The 14,364-nt window shown below is 41.2% G+C and overlaps 1 protein-coding gene across 2 annotated transcripts; it reads right to left on the reverse strand.

Annotated features, from left to right (window-relative positions):
• Positions 1-287: 287 nt before the first annotated feature.
• Positions 288-13,445, reverse strand: LOC144597439 (alpha-1-antitrypsin-like). 2 transcript variants are annotated; one of them, XM_078406825.1, is made up of 5 exons: positions 13,392-13,445; positions 12,078-12,709; positions 4,832-5,102; positions 2,509-2,653; positions 288-740 (listed from the first exon to the last, which is right to left on the reverse strand). In XM_078406825.1, the coding sequence occupies exons 1-5, from the start codon at positions 13,439-13,441 to the stop codon at positions 552-554; spliced, it is 1,287 nt and encodes a 428-aa protein (XP_078262951.1). In that variant the 5' UTR covers positions 13,442-13,445; the 3' UTR covers positions 288-551. The 2 variants fall into 2 exon arrangements, with proteins under 2 accessions (XP_078262951.1, XP_078262950.1); XM_078406824.1 differs by having other exon boundaries at positions 12,078-12,733; positions 13,392-13,443.
• Between the last annotated feature and the right edge of the window lie 919 nt (positions 13,446-14,364).

Below are 14,364 nucleotides of genomic sequence, written 5' to 3' on the forward strand. Positions count from 1 at the left end.
GCTCGAGGGACTTTGTGCTTTGGTTTGTTTTGCACGATATTGAGTTTAAAAATTTTTTATCAAACTTTTTTTTGTTTGTTTATTATGTTACCTATGGGGGTACTGTGTTAACAAATCAGTTGTGCTGCTGCAAGTACGAATTTCATTGTCCCGATTCGGTCCATGCAAAAATTAAATACTCTTGACGCTCTCAACTTGCCTTTTTTAATTCTCGAATTATTTAGTTATTTATTAGGCAAAACTCGACAACACATGTCTGTATTTGAAGTAAGTATGGAGAGCTTGGACATCTTTAAAGAGGTTTTATTTGACTTGAAATCACTTAACAGAGTGTTAGAATCAGGCAGCGTGAAAGCAGGCCTGTTGGCCTAACTTGTCCGCACTGACGAACAGTCGACATCTGACATATTAATCTATTACAAAGCAAACCTACAAACCAAATTATGTCTGTCAACTCTCAATATTTAAATATTAGCTGTAGTTTTTAGAAGTGACTGCATCACTTTTCACCCAGAAACAACTGTTTTTGGGACAGTGCGGATGGAGACTGGTCAAGCGGCTGGGTTCATCACTCTCCCAGCAAAGAGGACATTCTTGACATTGTGCTCAACAATTAGCAATAAGAAAGGTCTGTTAAATTTAAGCTGCATGGGCATCGACATCGGCATTATTTCAATTCCTGTAACTGCAGAAGCTTCTGTTCCTTTCTCATCAATATCCAGTACAGCCTCGTGAACCACCTACAAGAACAAAGAGCCATGAATTCTGATTAACAGCAGAGGGATGTCATTTTACAGGTCATCTTGTTTTCTAAACACTATTATTTAATGCGATAATAATAAGCTAAAGATAGAGAACTGTGAAAAAGGACACTTCCAGATTCGGGGACAGTTTCTTCCCAGCTGTTATCTGGCAACTGGATACTGGAGACCAACAAGTGGAGGGTGGTCTTGAGCTGCTATCTGCCTCATTGGAGACCCTCGGACTATCTTTGTTTGGACTTTATCATGCGCAAAATGTTATTCACGTTATTCCCTTGAACATGTATCTGTACACTGAGGATGGTTCGATTGTAATCAAGCTTTGTATTGGCTTTCCACTGACTGGTTAGCATGCAACAAAAGCACTTCGCCCTTCTTCAGTCTGATTGTGGGGTGGGGAAGAAAGAGCTGGAAGAGAGGAGGGTGAGGACAAAGCCTGGCAAGTAATAGGTGGATACAGGAGAGGGGTGGGGGTGGGGGGGTTGATAAGCATGTGTTTGGGTAAAGGCCGGAAATGAAAAGACAGAAGGTGTGAAACAAAAGGATAGAAGAGTTGCAAAAGGTGAAGCTAGAGGAAGGATGAGTTGCAAAGGGTGAAGCTAGAGGAAGGGGAGAGAGAGAGAAGGGAAATGGGAATGGATCCATGCGGGGCACAGGAGAATGGTGGGATGTGGGAAGGAGTGTAGAGGAGGGGGGGGTTACCTAAAATTGGAGAACTCTCTGTTCATATCATTGGGTTGTAAGGTACCCATGTGGAATATGAAGGTGTTGTTCCTGCAGTTTGAGTGTGGCCTCTGGCAATGGGGGAGGTCCAGGGCAGAAAGGCCAATATGAAGTGGGAAGGGGGTCAAAGGCCTTGACGGACTGAGCACGTGCCCGGCCAGATCTACGCTTGGTCTCACCGATGTACAGGAGGCCACATTGGCAACACGGGATGCAGTAGATGAGGTTAGATGAGGTGCACGTGAATCTCTGTCTCGCCTGTAAATACTGCTGGAAGGAGATGAGGGATCTGTTTAGGACAGCAGGAGGGAAGTCGTGTTTACTAAAGAAAGAGGACATTTTGGGGATGTCCTAGAATGAAAAGCCTCACCTCGAGAACAAACGCGGCAGAGATGGAAATTGAGAGTGGGGGATAGCGACCTTGCAAGAGACAGGGTGGGAGGTAGTATAATCCAGATAACTGGGGGAGTAGGTAGGTTTTGTAGTAGATGTTGGTCAATAGTTTATACCCTATGATGGTGACAGAGAGAACAAGAAAGTGGTAAAGTTTGTGACATAAAAGTCCAACTATTACATGCAAATTTAAACATTTACACCATCCCCATATATTGAATGGCATTTCCCAGACTTTTGAAGAAGGATCTCGACCCAAAATATCACCTATTCCTTTTCCCAGAGATGCTGCCTGACCTGCAGAGTTACTCCAACTTTTTGTGTCCATCTTCGGTGTAAACAGCATCTACAGTTCCTTGGATAGACACAAAACGCTGGAGTAACTCAGCGGGACAGGCAGTATCTCTGGAGAGAAGGAATGGGTGATGTTTCGGGTTGAGACACTTCTCGACTCAAAACGTCACCCGTTCCTTCCCTCCAGAGATGCTGCCTGTCCCGCTGAGTTACTCCAGCATTTTGTGTCCATCTTCGGTGTAAACCAGCATCTGCAGTTCCTTCCTACACATTTTCCCAGACTTTTTGTTGTTTTCTGACAAATACATTCTATGTATGTAATTTTCCAGTTGTTTACCTTTGATACTTTCAATGGAGTTTCAGATATTCCAGAGAAGTTTGCATGGTTAGTAAATGCATCGTTAAGACCCATGGCCCTCAGCAGGTTATTGAGCTGGTAGGATGTCCTCAGTGACAGTTTTGGGAGATGCAGTTCTGCAGAACTATCACGAAAAACATCAAACAAAGATATTATTCCACCTCTTACCTTCTCACTTTACAGTTAATATTTTTAAACTTTTAACTGAAAATGGGGTTAGGATGGAGAGATAGATCAGCCATGATTGAATGGAAGAATAGACTTGATGGGGCGAATGGCCTAATTATACTCCTATTCCTTATGACTCTCGGACCTTAGGAAGCTAGTGGATGTGTATGCTGCTTCTTTAGACTGCACGAGGAATCCAGCAGTGGGGGCTGTCACCACTGTTGGCAATGGGTGCAAGAAGCTACCATCGTGTGAAGCCCAGTGCTGGGAAATGGAACTTCCAGGGATATATTTGGGAAATCTATGATACAGGCACCAAAGCTCCAGCTCCATTATTTATATTCAAAAGGATCACAATAATATTTTAGATAAACAACCCCCCTTTTCTCCCCTCTATTCCCTGTGCCTTACCTGCAGGCACACCCCTTTCTGCCATTCCCCTTTTCCCCCCATCCCCCTTCCATCTATATTTCATCCTCTGACTTCACATTTCATGCCTCTTCTATCCTTATTTCCTTCTCTCACACTTTTTGGCTTTTCATCTCCGGCTTTTGTCCAAACATCTGCCCATCAAGACCCCCCCCCCCCCCCCACTCACTTATATCCACCTATCACTTGCTGGGCATTGTACTGTCCCCAATTGTTTCTGTCCTATTTTCACACCTTACACTTCTTTATCTATGTATCTCCCTCTCCCCTGAGATCAGTCTGAAGGGTCTCGATCTGAAACGTCACCCATTCCTTCTCTGCAGAGATGGTGCCTGTCCCGTTGAGTTACTCCAGCATTTTATGTCTATTTCCAGCTTTGTTCCATCGACTACAATCAGTCTGAAATAGGGCCCCGACCCAAAACATCACCAATCCATGTTTTCCAGAGATGTTGCCCAACCCACTGAGTTACTTCAGCATTTTTGTCTCTTTTTGGTATTCCAGGATTTGCAGTTCCTTGTTTCTCGAATTGTTGACTTCAAAGTTGGGGGAAAGTTTAATGATTCCGAAATTATGCTGCATGAGGAATTAAAAATAACATTCTCTTAACGTGAAAAACATTGGCAAGATCAGAATTTATTGTTCAATCCGTATTTTCCTGTTGTTTCTTTCTCTTGCCCCTTGTTTTCCGTGAGTAACTGCAGCTTTCAGACTGTTGATGGGCAAGACCTTCCATGGTCAGATTGAGCAATAAAGCTTCACCATATCCTCAACATAAATTATTCCCTAATCATGTATCTGCACACTGTGAATGGCTTGATTGTAATCATGTGTTTTCCTTCAGCTGACTGGTTAGCACGCAACAAAAAGCTTTTCACTATTCCTCGTTACACGTGGCATCAAACTAAATGAACTAAACTCAATTTTATTAAAACATTTAGCCTGCCTCCAATCATTTAATCAGTATTTTACATTTTCTGTGACTTTCAAGTAACAATTCTATCTTACTCCTTTCAAAACTAGCCAGAGTATTCATCTTCTGTTGTTGACGTGTAATTAATGATTGCTCTTAAGACTGCAATTCATGGATAGTGAACTATCCTGTCCTTGAACTATCCTGTCATGAGTTCCTAGCTACATTCATTTTTTGATTTCCATTATTTAAGCCAGTGACAATGAATGCCTGTATATGTTCAAGTCATGGTAGCGTGTGATGCACAGGGGAAATTGGAGGGGATGGTTTTTCCATGCATCTGCTGCCCTTGGACATTTATGTGGCCAAACGGTCCAGAAGAAGCCTTAGTGAGCTGCCACTGTGCACAATTCAAGCAGGAAACAATAGAGTACCTTTTGACAGGTTCCTGATTAGTATGGGTGTCAAGGGAATATGGGGGAAAAGGCAGGAGAATGGAGTTGAGAGGGAAAGGTAGATCAGCCATGATTGAATGGCGGAGTAGACGATGGGCCGAATGGCCGAATTCTGTTCCTAGAACTTATGAACTTGAAGGTACACTAGAAAAGATGAGTGGAAATTTAAGCTGGCAGATGAACTATTTGGTAGCACAGAACCCATGCAGTCAATCGAAAGATATTAGAATGGTATTGTTAAAGATTCTTTCTCTTCTCCTTTGAGCTCAAATGATCACCCAACATTTTGACAGCTGGAAAATAATAATTACACTTGATTTAATTTCATTTAACTTACCGCCAGCCCAATAATTGTAACAGGGGTTGAAAATTGCTGAGAGTCATTTTTTGTCCCACCTCTGCTAATTTCCCAGGATCTGGTAAAATCAGCAGCAGGGAAGTATTTCTTTGATATGGAATTTTAATTATATGACTAGAGAGAACATTAGCATAAAGGCTCTCAAACATTCCCATCCTCTTCATCATTTGAACTTTCACCGTTGTTCCGTCATCAACATGAAAATCAGCTTCATAAGTGTTGTGGATGTCAAAGGGCTTCAACCAGTTGCCTGTAGAAATCAAAGAGATAATTACATTCAGCAATGATCCTTTTTTTCAATCAATTTGCATGACCATGCAACATATGTGGCAAGAAAATAGATTGCAAATGTCTTTGGTGCACTATTTCTGGTCATTAGAAACTGGAAATCACCAAAAGAAAAGTTACAAAACTGGGACACCACACATATGTTCCAGAACCAGGGGACACAGTCTAAGAATAAAGGGGAGGCCATTTAAAACTGAAGTGAGAAGAAACTTTTTCACCCGGAGAGTTGTGAATTTGTGGAATTCTCTGCCACAGAGGGCAGTGGAGGCCAATTCACTGGATGAATTTAAAAGAGAGTTAGATAGAGTCTAGGGGCGAGCGGAGTCAAGGGATACGGGGAAAAGACAGGCACAGGTTACTGATTGTAGATGATCAGCCATGATCACAATGAATGGCAGTGCTGGCTCGAAGGGCCAAATGGCCTCCTCCACCCACCTATTTTCTATGTTTCTATGTTTTTATGTTGAACTCAACTCACACCTGTCACACTCTGCTGTTCGCTTGTCTTCCTGTGGAAAAAATACCAATGAAGTAACCTTTCATAAAACATATTTATAACAATTCAAAAGGAAGCCATTCAGTCCACCAGATCCTTGCATGCTCTCTACAGAACAATCTCATCAGTTCCATTCTCCCCAGTGCATTTCCCGGTAGCTCTGTATCTTAATCTCGATTGCATATCCATTATTTACTTTTTAATTCTTTTTGACACTTGGCCACACTAAAGTATACTTTCCAACAACCATTCAACTGACCATCGTGCCATTGGGATCTGGGAAGAAACCAGAACACTTGGTGGAAATACAAGTGTTCCACAAAGTTATGAGGCTACAATGCCACTGGGTTGCCATGGAAATGAGATCAAATGGAGGGAGGGTGCATAGGGTGGAACCAAGAAAAGCAGAAATGGGAGGATAGAATATCTTGATGGAATATTTTGCGACAATGAATCAGCGAGACAGGAAGCATCTCTGGATAGAAGGAATGGGTGACATTTCGGGTCAAGACCTTCCTTCAGACTGAGAGTCAGGGGAGAGGGAGACACGGAGATAAGGAAGTGTAAGGTGTGAAAAGGAGACATCAAATGAGATGGGGCTCAAGGAAAATGTAGAATAGATCATTGTTAGTTAGGAGAAGGTGACAATGAAGCAGAGATTAAATTTAATCAGGGAGGCAGTGAGACTGGTTGGAGGACTAGGAAGCGGGAGGGGTGCAGAGAGAGGGAAAGCAAGGGTTTACTTGAAGTTAGAGAAGTCAATATTCAGACCGCTGGGGTGTAAGCTGCTCAAGCGAAATATGAGGCGCTGTTCCTCCAATTTGCACTGGGCCTCACTTTGACGGTGGAGGAGGCCCAGGACATAAAGGTCTGTATGGGAAGGGGAGGGGGATTTAGCAACCGGGAGATCAAGTAGGTTTAGGCGAACTGAGCGGAGTTGTTCAGTGAGACGATTGCTGAGCCTGCACTTGGTCTCGCCGATTTATAGGAGTCCATATCGGAGAGTCATCGGAGAGCAAGGAAGCAGTGATGGAAATGGTGGGGGGTACGCAGGGGGATGGCGTAACTCTAGTTTTCAATGTCCAGCTCGGGTTTAATGAGTACTGCAGAAAATTGAGCTGTTTATCACTTTATTCAACTCAGACGCAAACGATTTGTTAACTGCCACTGTTAGCACTTGTTAACAGCCAGTAGTTAACAGGTAGTAGTTATACAATGTGTCATCAATACATCGATCCACATTCCTCAGTAAATGTAATTGTGTTTTGACCATGTATTAATGACACCGCGTTCCTTTGAATAAAATTCAAGGGAGAATTTCTTAAACTCACTGTCAGGGCTACCGGACCGCGAGCACGGGCTCAGGTAAAGTCACGTTATTTTATTATTCCACGTTATTTTATTTCCCGCTCTGCCGCTGTGCCTCTGTGCCTCTCTGCCGCTGTGCCTCAGTTGTTTCAGTTAAATTTTAATGGATGGGGAGAAAATTAAATAAGTAGTATCAATAGTTTTTTCCAGCCTAAATCGTGAGTGGTGAATATTTTATTGTGGGTGGTTTTATTTAGCAAAACCATAGTGCAAGCGGAAATAATTAATTATATATCACTACCAAATTTTATTATATATCACTATCAAATCACTATTAAATATCTATAAATTTCAGATTTGTGTACCCCTGTGAAAATGAGCATACTGAGATACTTTGAAAGACAGCGTCTTCAGATCGATGAAGAAATAAATGATAATGAAAACACAGCCAGAAAAGAAGGCAAGATTACTTGAAAATGATAATGTAACAGATGCAGCTGTTTCGCCTGATGCTGCATGTGAAGACATCTCAAAAGATATTGAAAAATGTGATCTTCCAGACTGTTGGACACAAGAAATGTACTTAAACAAAAAGAAAGAATATCCCTGGCTAATTGTTAAAAACAGAAAACTAGGATGTAGTGTATGCAGCAAGTGTCATCTTGGACTTGAACGAACACAAGGAATTCATTTGTCTCGTGAGTGGTGCAGTGTTAATGTAGTAGGAGTGAGTGATGACAAAGCAAAACAGTTAATGAGTTTAAGAAAAAAGATTTTTAAGCAAAAAGAGAGAAGCTCATATCAGATGCCAAAAAATCAATGAAACAGCTGAAAGAAAAGCAATCAAAAATGTAGTGTATATATCACTGAAAAAGGAGGAAGCAAAATAGGTCGAGATTTTAGAAATGTATATAATATTGTACACAAAGGTAGGCCCTACACAGATATGTCTTCTGATATTGAACTGCAAGAAAGAAATGGCATTGACTTAGGGTACGTTCTACACTCTTGTAAGTCATGTGCAGATGTTTCTCACCACATAGGGAACCAGATGCAAAAGACAGTGGTGGAAAATATAATTTCAAAATAATCTAAAATGTCTATTATGATTGATGAATCTACTACTATTAATGGGAAAACTGTTCTCGTAGTCTGCTTGAGAGCAGCAGTTGGTGAATCTTCCCAACCTATATCATTCTATATTATAAGAAAATAACTGCAGATGCTGGTACAAATTGATTTATTCACAAAATGCTGGAGTAACTATATCATTATATATGACTATATCATTCTATTTTGACTTAGAACATATGAAACTTGGTGCAAATGCAAAATCTATATATGGTGGGCTTCTAAGCTGCTTACAAAGAGGTGGTTTTTCAATACAGTACCTAAACGAAAATGTGATATCACTTGTAACTGATGGTGCATCAGTAATGTTAGGACGAAATGCAGGGGTCACAAAACTATTTCTTAATGATTTCCCTAATGCAACTGTTTGGCACTGTGCCAGTCACAGGCTTGAGCTCAGTGTAGGTGATGCTATAAATGAAGTTGCAGCTTTGAATCATTTTCAGATATTTTGTGATAAATTGTATTCCTTATATCATAGGTCTCCTAAGAATCAGGATGAGTTAACTGCATGTGCTGAGGCTCTTCACTGTCAACTGTTGAAAATTGGTCGTGTTTTCAGTGTGAGATGGGTTGCTTCGTCTTACCGAACTGTAAAGGTATTGTGGCAGTCTTATAAAGCTATTTGGGAGCATTTTGGAAAAGTACATTGTGATGCTTCAAGATCTAGTGCAGAGAGAGCAAAGTACGAGGGGCTGAAAAAAGTATTAGAGTCATCAGATTTTGTAAATAATTTGGGCTTGTTGATGGACAGTTTGCTAGAGTTGTCTGAACTGTCAATTGAACTGCAGAACTGAAATTGTACACTTAGTAAAACACATGAGGAAATTAAACAAACTATCAAGGTTCTTGAATGTCAAATAGAGAAGCCAGGAAAATGTTATACTCAAGTGGAGAAAGCAACAAGCCAGATGATATTTAATGGAATAAATTTGAGAGCTGGTAAAGTACCTACTATACATAGACAACAGTTTTTGAGGAGTTTGGTCAATAATATGAAATCCAGGCTGCTTGAATCTACAACAGCTTCCAATGATAAATGTAAAAAGTTAATTAACAAGTCGAAATATTTAGATATTAACAATATTCCAGAAGATTCACTTTTTACCTTTGGGTATAATGATGTAGAAGAAATGGCAGAACAATTTGGCTTAAATGGTCGGCTTTGTGTCAGAGCCTTCAGAGAATTCAAGGAATCTAAAGGGAAGATAGTTTCTGCTGATTTTCAGCAGCTGGTAACGGCTGTAAATACAATTCCGGTATCAACAGCAGGATGTGAAAGAAGCTTCAGTGGCATGAATTTCTGCATGTCACCACAACATGCAAGACTTCAAACTGATCATCTCTCAACTCTTCTATTTATTAAATTGCTGGGACCTCCTCTGTCAAAATTCAATCCCGAAGAATATGTGGGTTCTTAGTGGCAGAAGGCGTGCTGAAGAAACGGCATGCAGAAAGAAAGAGGAGGTGACAGAAAAAAATGGAGATTATATACCATTATGGAACATTTTGTAATGTAAACAGAGAGAGAGAGAGAGAGAGAGAGCGAGAGAGAGAGAGAGAGAGAGAGAGAGAGAGAGAGAGAGAGAGAGAGAGAGAGATGCCAGAAAGCAGCTATGACATATAATACACAATAAACTATATTATAAATACACAATAAACAAGTTATGCATTCTTGTACTCTTACATGGGTATGACCGCACATAAAAAAATCCCCCTCCCCCACCTTCCTTCCCAACCTCAGCCTCACGAACCTTAGAGTACCCCTAGTTCCTAAAACCCATTTCCATCACTGCAAGGAAGGTAGTCGGAGAGTGAGGTGACCGTCGGAGAACAAGGAGGGCCATCAGAGAGTGAGGAGAACTGTGGGAGATGGAGGAGGGCCGTTGGAGAGCGGGAGGGCCGTCGTAGTGCTCTGCCAAGAATGATGGCAGCCGCTGAGGACAATGGGGGTCTTGGTGGGGAGTTACCTTTGTTACTTTGCCAGACACGCGGCGACACATGTGTTCGAGGTTGTGTGCAAAATGAAGCCTTTCACTGTACCGAGGTACATGTGTCAATAAAGTATCAATCAATCAGGCACAATCCATCTTACAAACCAGACTCCCCCCCCCCACCACCACCTCTTAAAGACAATCCATACCTCACAGGACAGCACTAAACACAATCAAAGACCAGTTATACCCCAGTCATTCTACCCTCACCTCTCTCCCACTGCGCAGCAAATGTAAAGGCTTCAAAGCTTATACCGCCAGATTCACAAACAGTTCCTCCCAACTGTTAACAGATTCTCTGTAGCTGTAACATTATGCTCTGTACACTGTTTATTTTCTCTTTTACATGACCTGATGTGCTTCTATATGGTATGATTTGCCTGGATAACCAACATCATCGATCTATGAGTCTGATCATATGTCTTCTCCCAAAGAAACTATGACCTGAATGAAATGAAAACCAAAAAGAAAGAAACAAGCAGTAGCAGTGGAAAACCGTTTGATGGCAGAAAAATGAGTGGCTGAAGTTACAAGAAGGGTAAAGCTAATATCAGGAGGGTATTTTTATGTCGATAGATTGATTCTTCATTAGTATGGGTGTCAGGGGTTATGGGGAGAAAGCATGAGAATGGGGTTGATAGATATGGGGTAAGATATCTATCTAAGATATCTATTCTGTAGAATGGGGTAGGATAGATCAGCCATGATTAAATGGTGGTGTAGCGCTCGATGGGCCGAATGGCCTATTTCTGCTCCTATCACTTAAGAACTTATGAAGATGGACACAGGTGTGTGTGTGTGTGTGTGTGTGTGTGTGTGTGTGTGTGTGTGTGTGTGTGTGTGTGTGTGTGTGTGTGTGTGTGTGATTGTGTTTCTCAACTCCTTTCTCTCTTATTCAATCACACAAATGTTCCGATGCAGATGAGTTTCTTATCAGATGTACCAGGGAACAATGAAGTTCTTTGTTTAGTTCATAGTGTAATTGAGATTTCCTAACTTGGAGCCAGTCTTTCACCTTGGAACAGCTAAATTAAATAGAGAATACAGATTTGACAAAAAAAATCAAAAGTTTGTTTTCGATCGATCTCTCAAATAGCTAAAATGAAATAAAGTAGTTGGCTTGAAGCAACATTTCTTACTTTCATGAATATTAACTTTAATATTTCAAATCATTGCATTCTGATACCAAACCTATCCTCCAAGAACATACTGTCATTTAGAAACTGCCCAACTCGAAATACAGAAGCTGTATCAAAGTCCTTAACTTATTTGTAAAACAGACTAGCTTGAGAAGAGGTCAGTCAGCATTTATGGAGGAAAATAGACCCCTAGTGTATCTTTTGCTCATTATGGTAACCTCTGCCACCTAGGCCTTTAATGATTTTCTAATGGTAACAGTTAGTCTCCAATTATTTCATCTAAACCTGCATGACTAAAAAGCTTGTACACCTCTATCTAATCTCTCTCAAGTTTTTAACGCCATTTAACCTAAGAGCTGATTTTTTTCCCCACTGGAAACATCTTAGTACAACTGCTCCATTTTGTCCCACAGATTCTGCCTGACCAACTGAATTTTCCAGCAAGCTCTTTTGTTCAATATTCCAGCATCTGCAGTCTCTTGCATATCTTGCGTCTCAAAAGATCATAAAATCATGTGATAGGAGCAGCATTAGGCCATTTGGCCCATCAAGTCTACTCCATTCAATCATGGCCGATCTATCTCTCCCTCCTAACCCCATTCCTCTGCCTTCTTCCTGTAATCTCTGACACCTGTCCTAATCAAGAATCTATCTATCTCTGCCTTAAAGATATCCACTGACTTGGCCTCTACAGCCTTCTGTGGCAAAGAATTCGCAGATTCACCACCCTCTGACTAAAGAAGTTCCTCCTTATCTCCTTCCTCAAAGAACGTCCTTTAATTCTGAGGCTATGACCTCTAGACCTAATGGAAACAGCTTCTCCACCTCCATTAAACGATGTGTATTTAACATGAGAAAAGTTCACTTACCTTTAAAAAAGATATAGTTGAGAAGCAGCATCACTGTATCGCGAGGAAGGGGCTCTTTAACGAATTCTGGAATTTTGCCATTTGTTTTATTTTTCAAGTAGGTGTTAATCTGTTCCTTTGCATTTTGTGGTTCTCGGAAATTAATATTCTTTATATCTGCATTATAAAATTGCTTGCTTTCTTGAAGGAACATTCTTTTCACATTTAGTCCCTCCTGAATATGCAGGGAGTTCCCTATTTTCAGTGTACTATTTTCACTGGTTAGTTCTTCCAGAAGATATTGGAACAACTCACGCACTGCTCTTTCTCCATTGTGTTCCATCTCGTTGTACCCGAGGACCTGCATCAGCTCAGCTAGAGTGTTCTGCCTGGCACCCAAAGACAACATGCTGAGGGCAGCAGAGATGCTTAGAGGAGAGAAGAAAATATTCTTGGACGCTGTTCCTGGTTGAGAGGCAATCTGCCTGAAGAGACGCATTGCAAAACCTACATTTGCACCCGCAGATCTAAGCATGGCCAAATGCGTGTTTGGATCACGTATATTGGGTGATGTAGTCTCCCCAGTGACTAATTCACTGTAAGGCACGGCGACCAACAGCAAAACAAATGCAATCAGCTTCTCCATTTTGAACCTGCAAGGTAAAACAAAAACAAACCTGCAACATATTATTTGAGATTGTTTTTAACTTCTGACCAACCTTAGACAATAGACAATAGACAATAGGTGCAGGAGTAGGCCATTCAGCCCTTCGAGCCAGCACCGCCATTCAAGGCGATCATGGCTGATCACTCTCAATCAGTACCCCGTTCCTGCCTTCTCCCCATACCCCCTCACTCCGCTATCCTTAAGAGCTCTATCCAGCTCTCTCTTGAAAGCATCCAACGAACTGGCCTCCACTGCCTTCTGAGGCAGAGAATTCCACACCTTCACCACTCTCTGACTGAAAAAGTTCTTCCTCATCTCCGTTCTAAATAGCCTACCCCTTATTCTTAAACTGTGGCCCCTTGTTCAGGACTCCCCCAACATTGGGAACATGTTTCCTGCCTCTAATGTGTCCAATCCCCTAATTATCTTATATGTTTCAATAAGATCCCCCCTCATCCTTCTAAATTCCAGTGTATACAAGCCCAATCGCTCCAGCCTTTCAACATTTTAGATTCTCTCCAAAGCTCACAGTGAAACCTTCTTACAACCACAAATTAGCTAAAGTTCTGAAGAAGTTCGGTTGTTGTTCCTTAGGTCTTAAAAAAAAATTGGTTTACATTTACTTAGCGTTGCATATTAAGAGCCTGCTCAGAATTTCGGGGTCCTACCTTAAATGAAGAAACCTGTTCGGATGTGGCAACTCAACCAGATCAAGCATATTCTTGCTGTCCAATGGCAATTTATACTGTAGCAGTTGCACATGAGTTACACATTAATCAATAGCATGACCTTTGGTTCATCAGTTATCTTTGTTTAAACAATATACTGGAGCTGCAAATACCTCTCTGTGTCCAGGCAAATATCCCTTGAAGGATCTTGTAACATCTGCTTCATGTATTGCATTTTGCATGAAGAAAAATAGTCTTGGTGAAACAACTTGCCATATCTTATATACCCATGCCCCCAAAATCATGATGTCAAATGAATTATACATCATATATTTCTGGATAACATTCAAGTTTTATTGTTGATTTACATGGTTCAATGCGGGATTTATTTGTAGACTACAAGTTGCTGATACACAATTCAGATTGTAAGTGAATCTGAAAACGTATAACTGTTTTCTATTCCAGATGCACCAAGATTGAGAAGTACATTGAAGATAGACACAAAATGCTCGAGTAACTCATTGGGTCAGGCTGCATCTCTGGAGAAAAAGAATATGTGACATTTTGGGTCGACAATAGACAATAGACAATAGGTGCAGGAGGAGGCCATTCGGCCCTTCGAGCCAGCACCGCCATTCAATGTGATCATGGCTGATCATTCTCAATCAGTACCCCGTTCCTGCCTTCTCCCCATACCCCCTGACTCCGCTATCCTTAAGAGCTCTATCTAGCTCTCTCTTGAATGCATTCAGAGAATTGGCCTCCACTGCCTTCTGAGGCAGAGAATTCCACAGATTCACAACTCTCTGACTGAAAAAAGTTTTTCCTCATCTCAGTTCTAAATGGCCTACCCCTTATTCTTAAACTTTGGCCCCTTGTTCTGGACTCCCCCAACATTGGGAACATGTTTCCTGCCTCTAACGTGTCCAACCCCTTAATAATCTTATACTTTTCGGTAAGATCTCCTCTCATC

Source organism: Rhinoraja longicauda, chromosome 10, assembly GCF_053455715.1.
Source record: "Rhinoraja longicauda isolate Sanriku21f chromosome 10, sRhiLon1.1, whole genome shotgun sequence".
Taxonomy (NCBI): domain Eukaryota; kingdom Metazoa; phylum Chordata; class Chondrichthyes; order Rajiformes; family Arhynchobatidae; genus Rhinoraja; species Rhinoraja longicauda.

Bases quoted from the DNA above. Each gene is read 5' to 3' on its own strand.
- LOC144597439 (XM_078406824.1), bottom strand. From the start codon at position 13,441: ATGCTTGATCTGGTTGAGTTGCCACATCCGAACAGGTTTCTTCATTTA. The intron at 12,734-13,391 runs GTAGGACCCCGA...AATATGTTGCAG, and splicing joins AACAGGTTTCTTCATTTAAG to GTTTGTTTTTGTTTTACCTT. The intron at 741-2,508 runs GTAAACAACTGG...TTGTTCTTGTAG, and splicing joins CTCCATTGAAAGTATCAAAG to GTGGTTCACGAGGCTGTACT.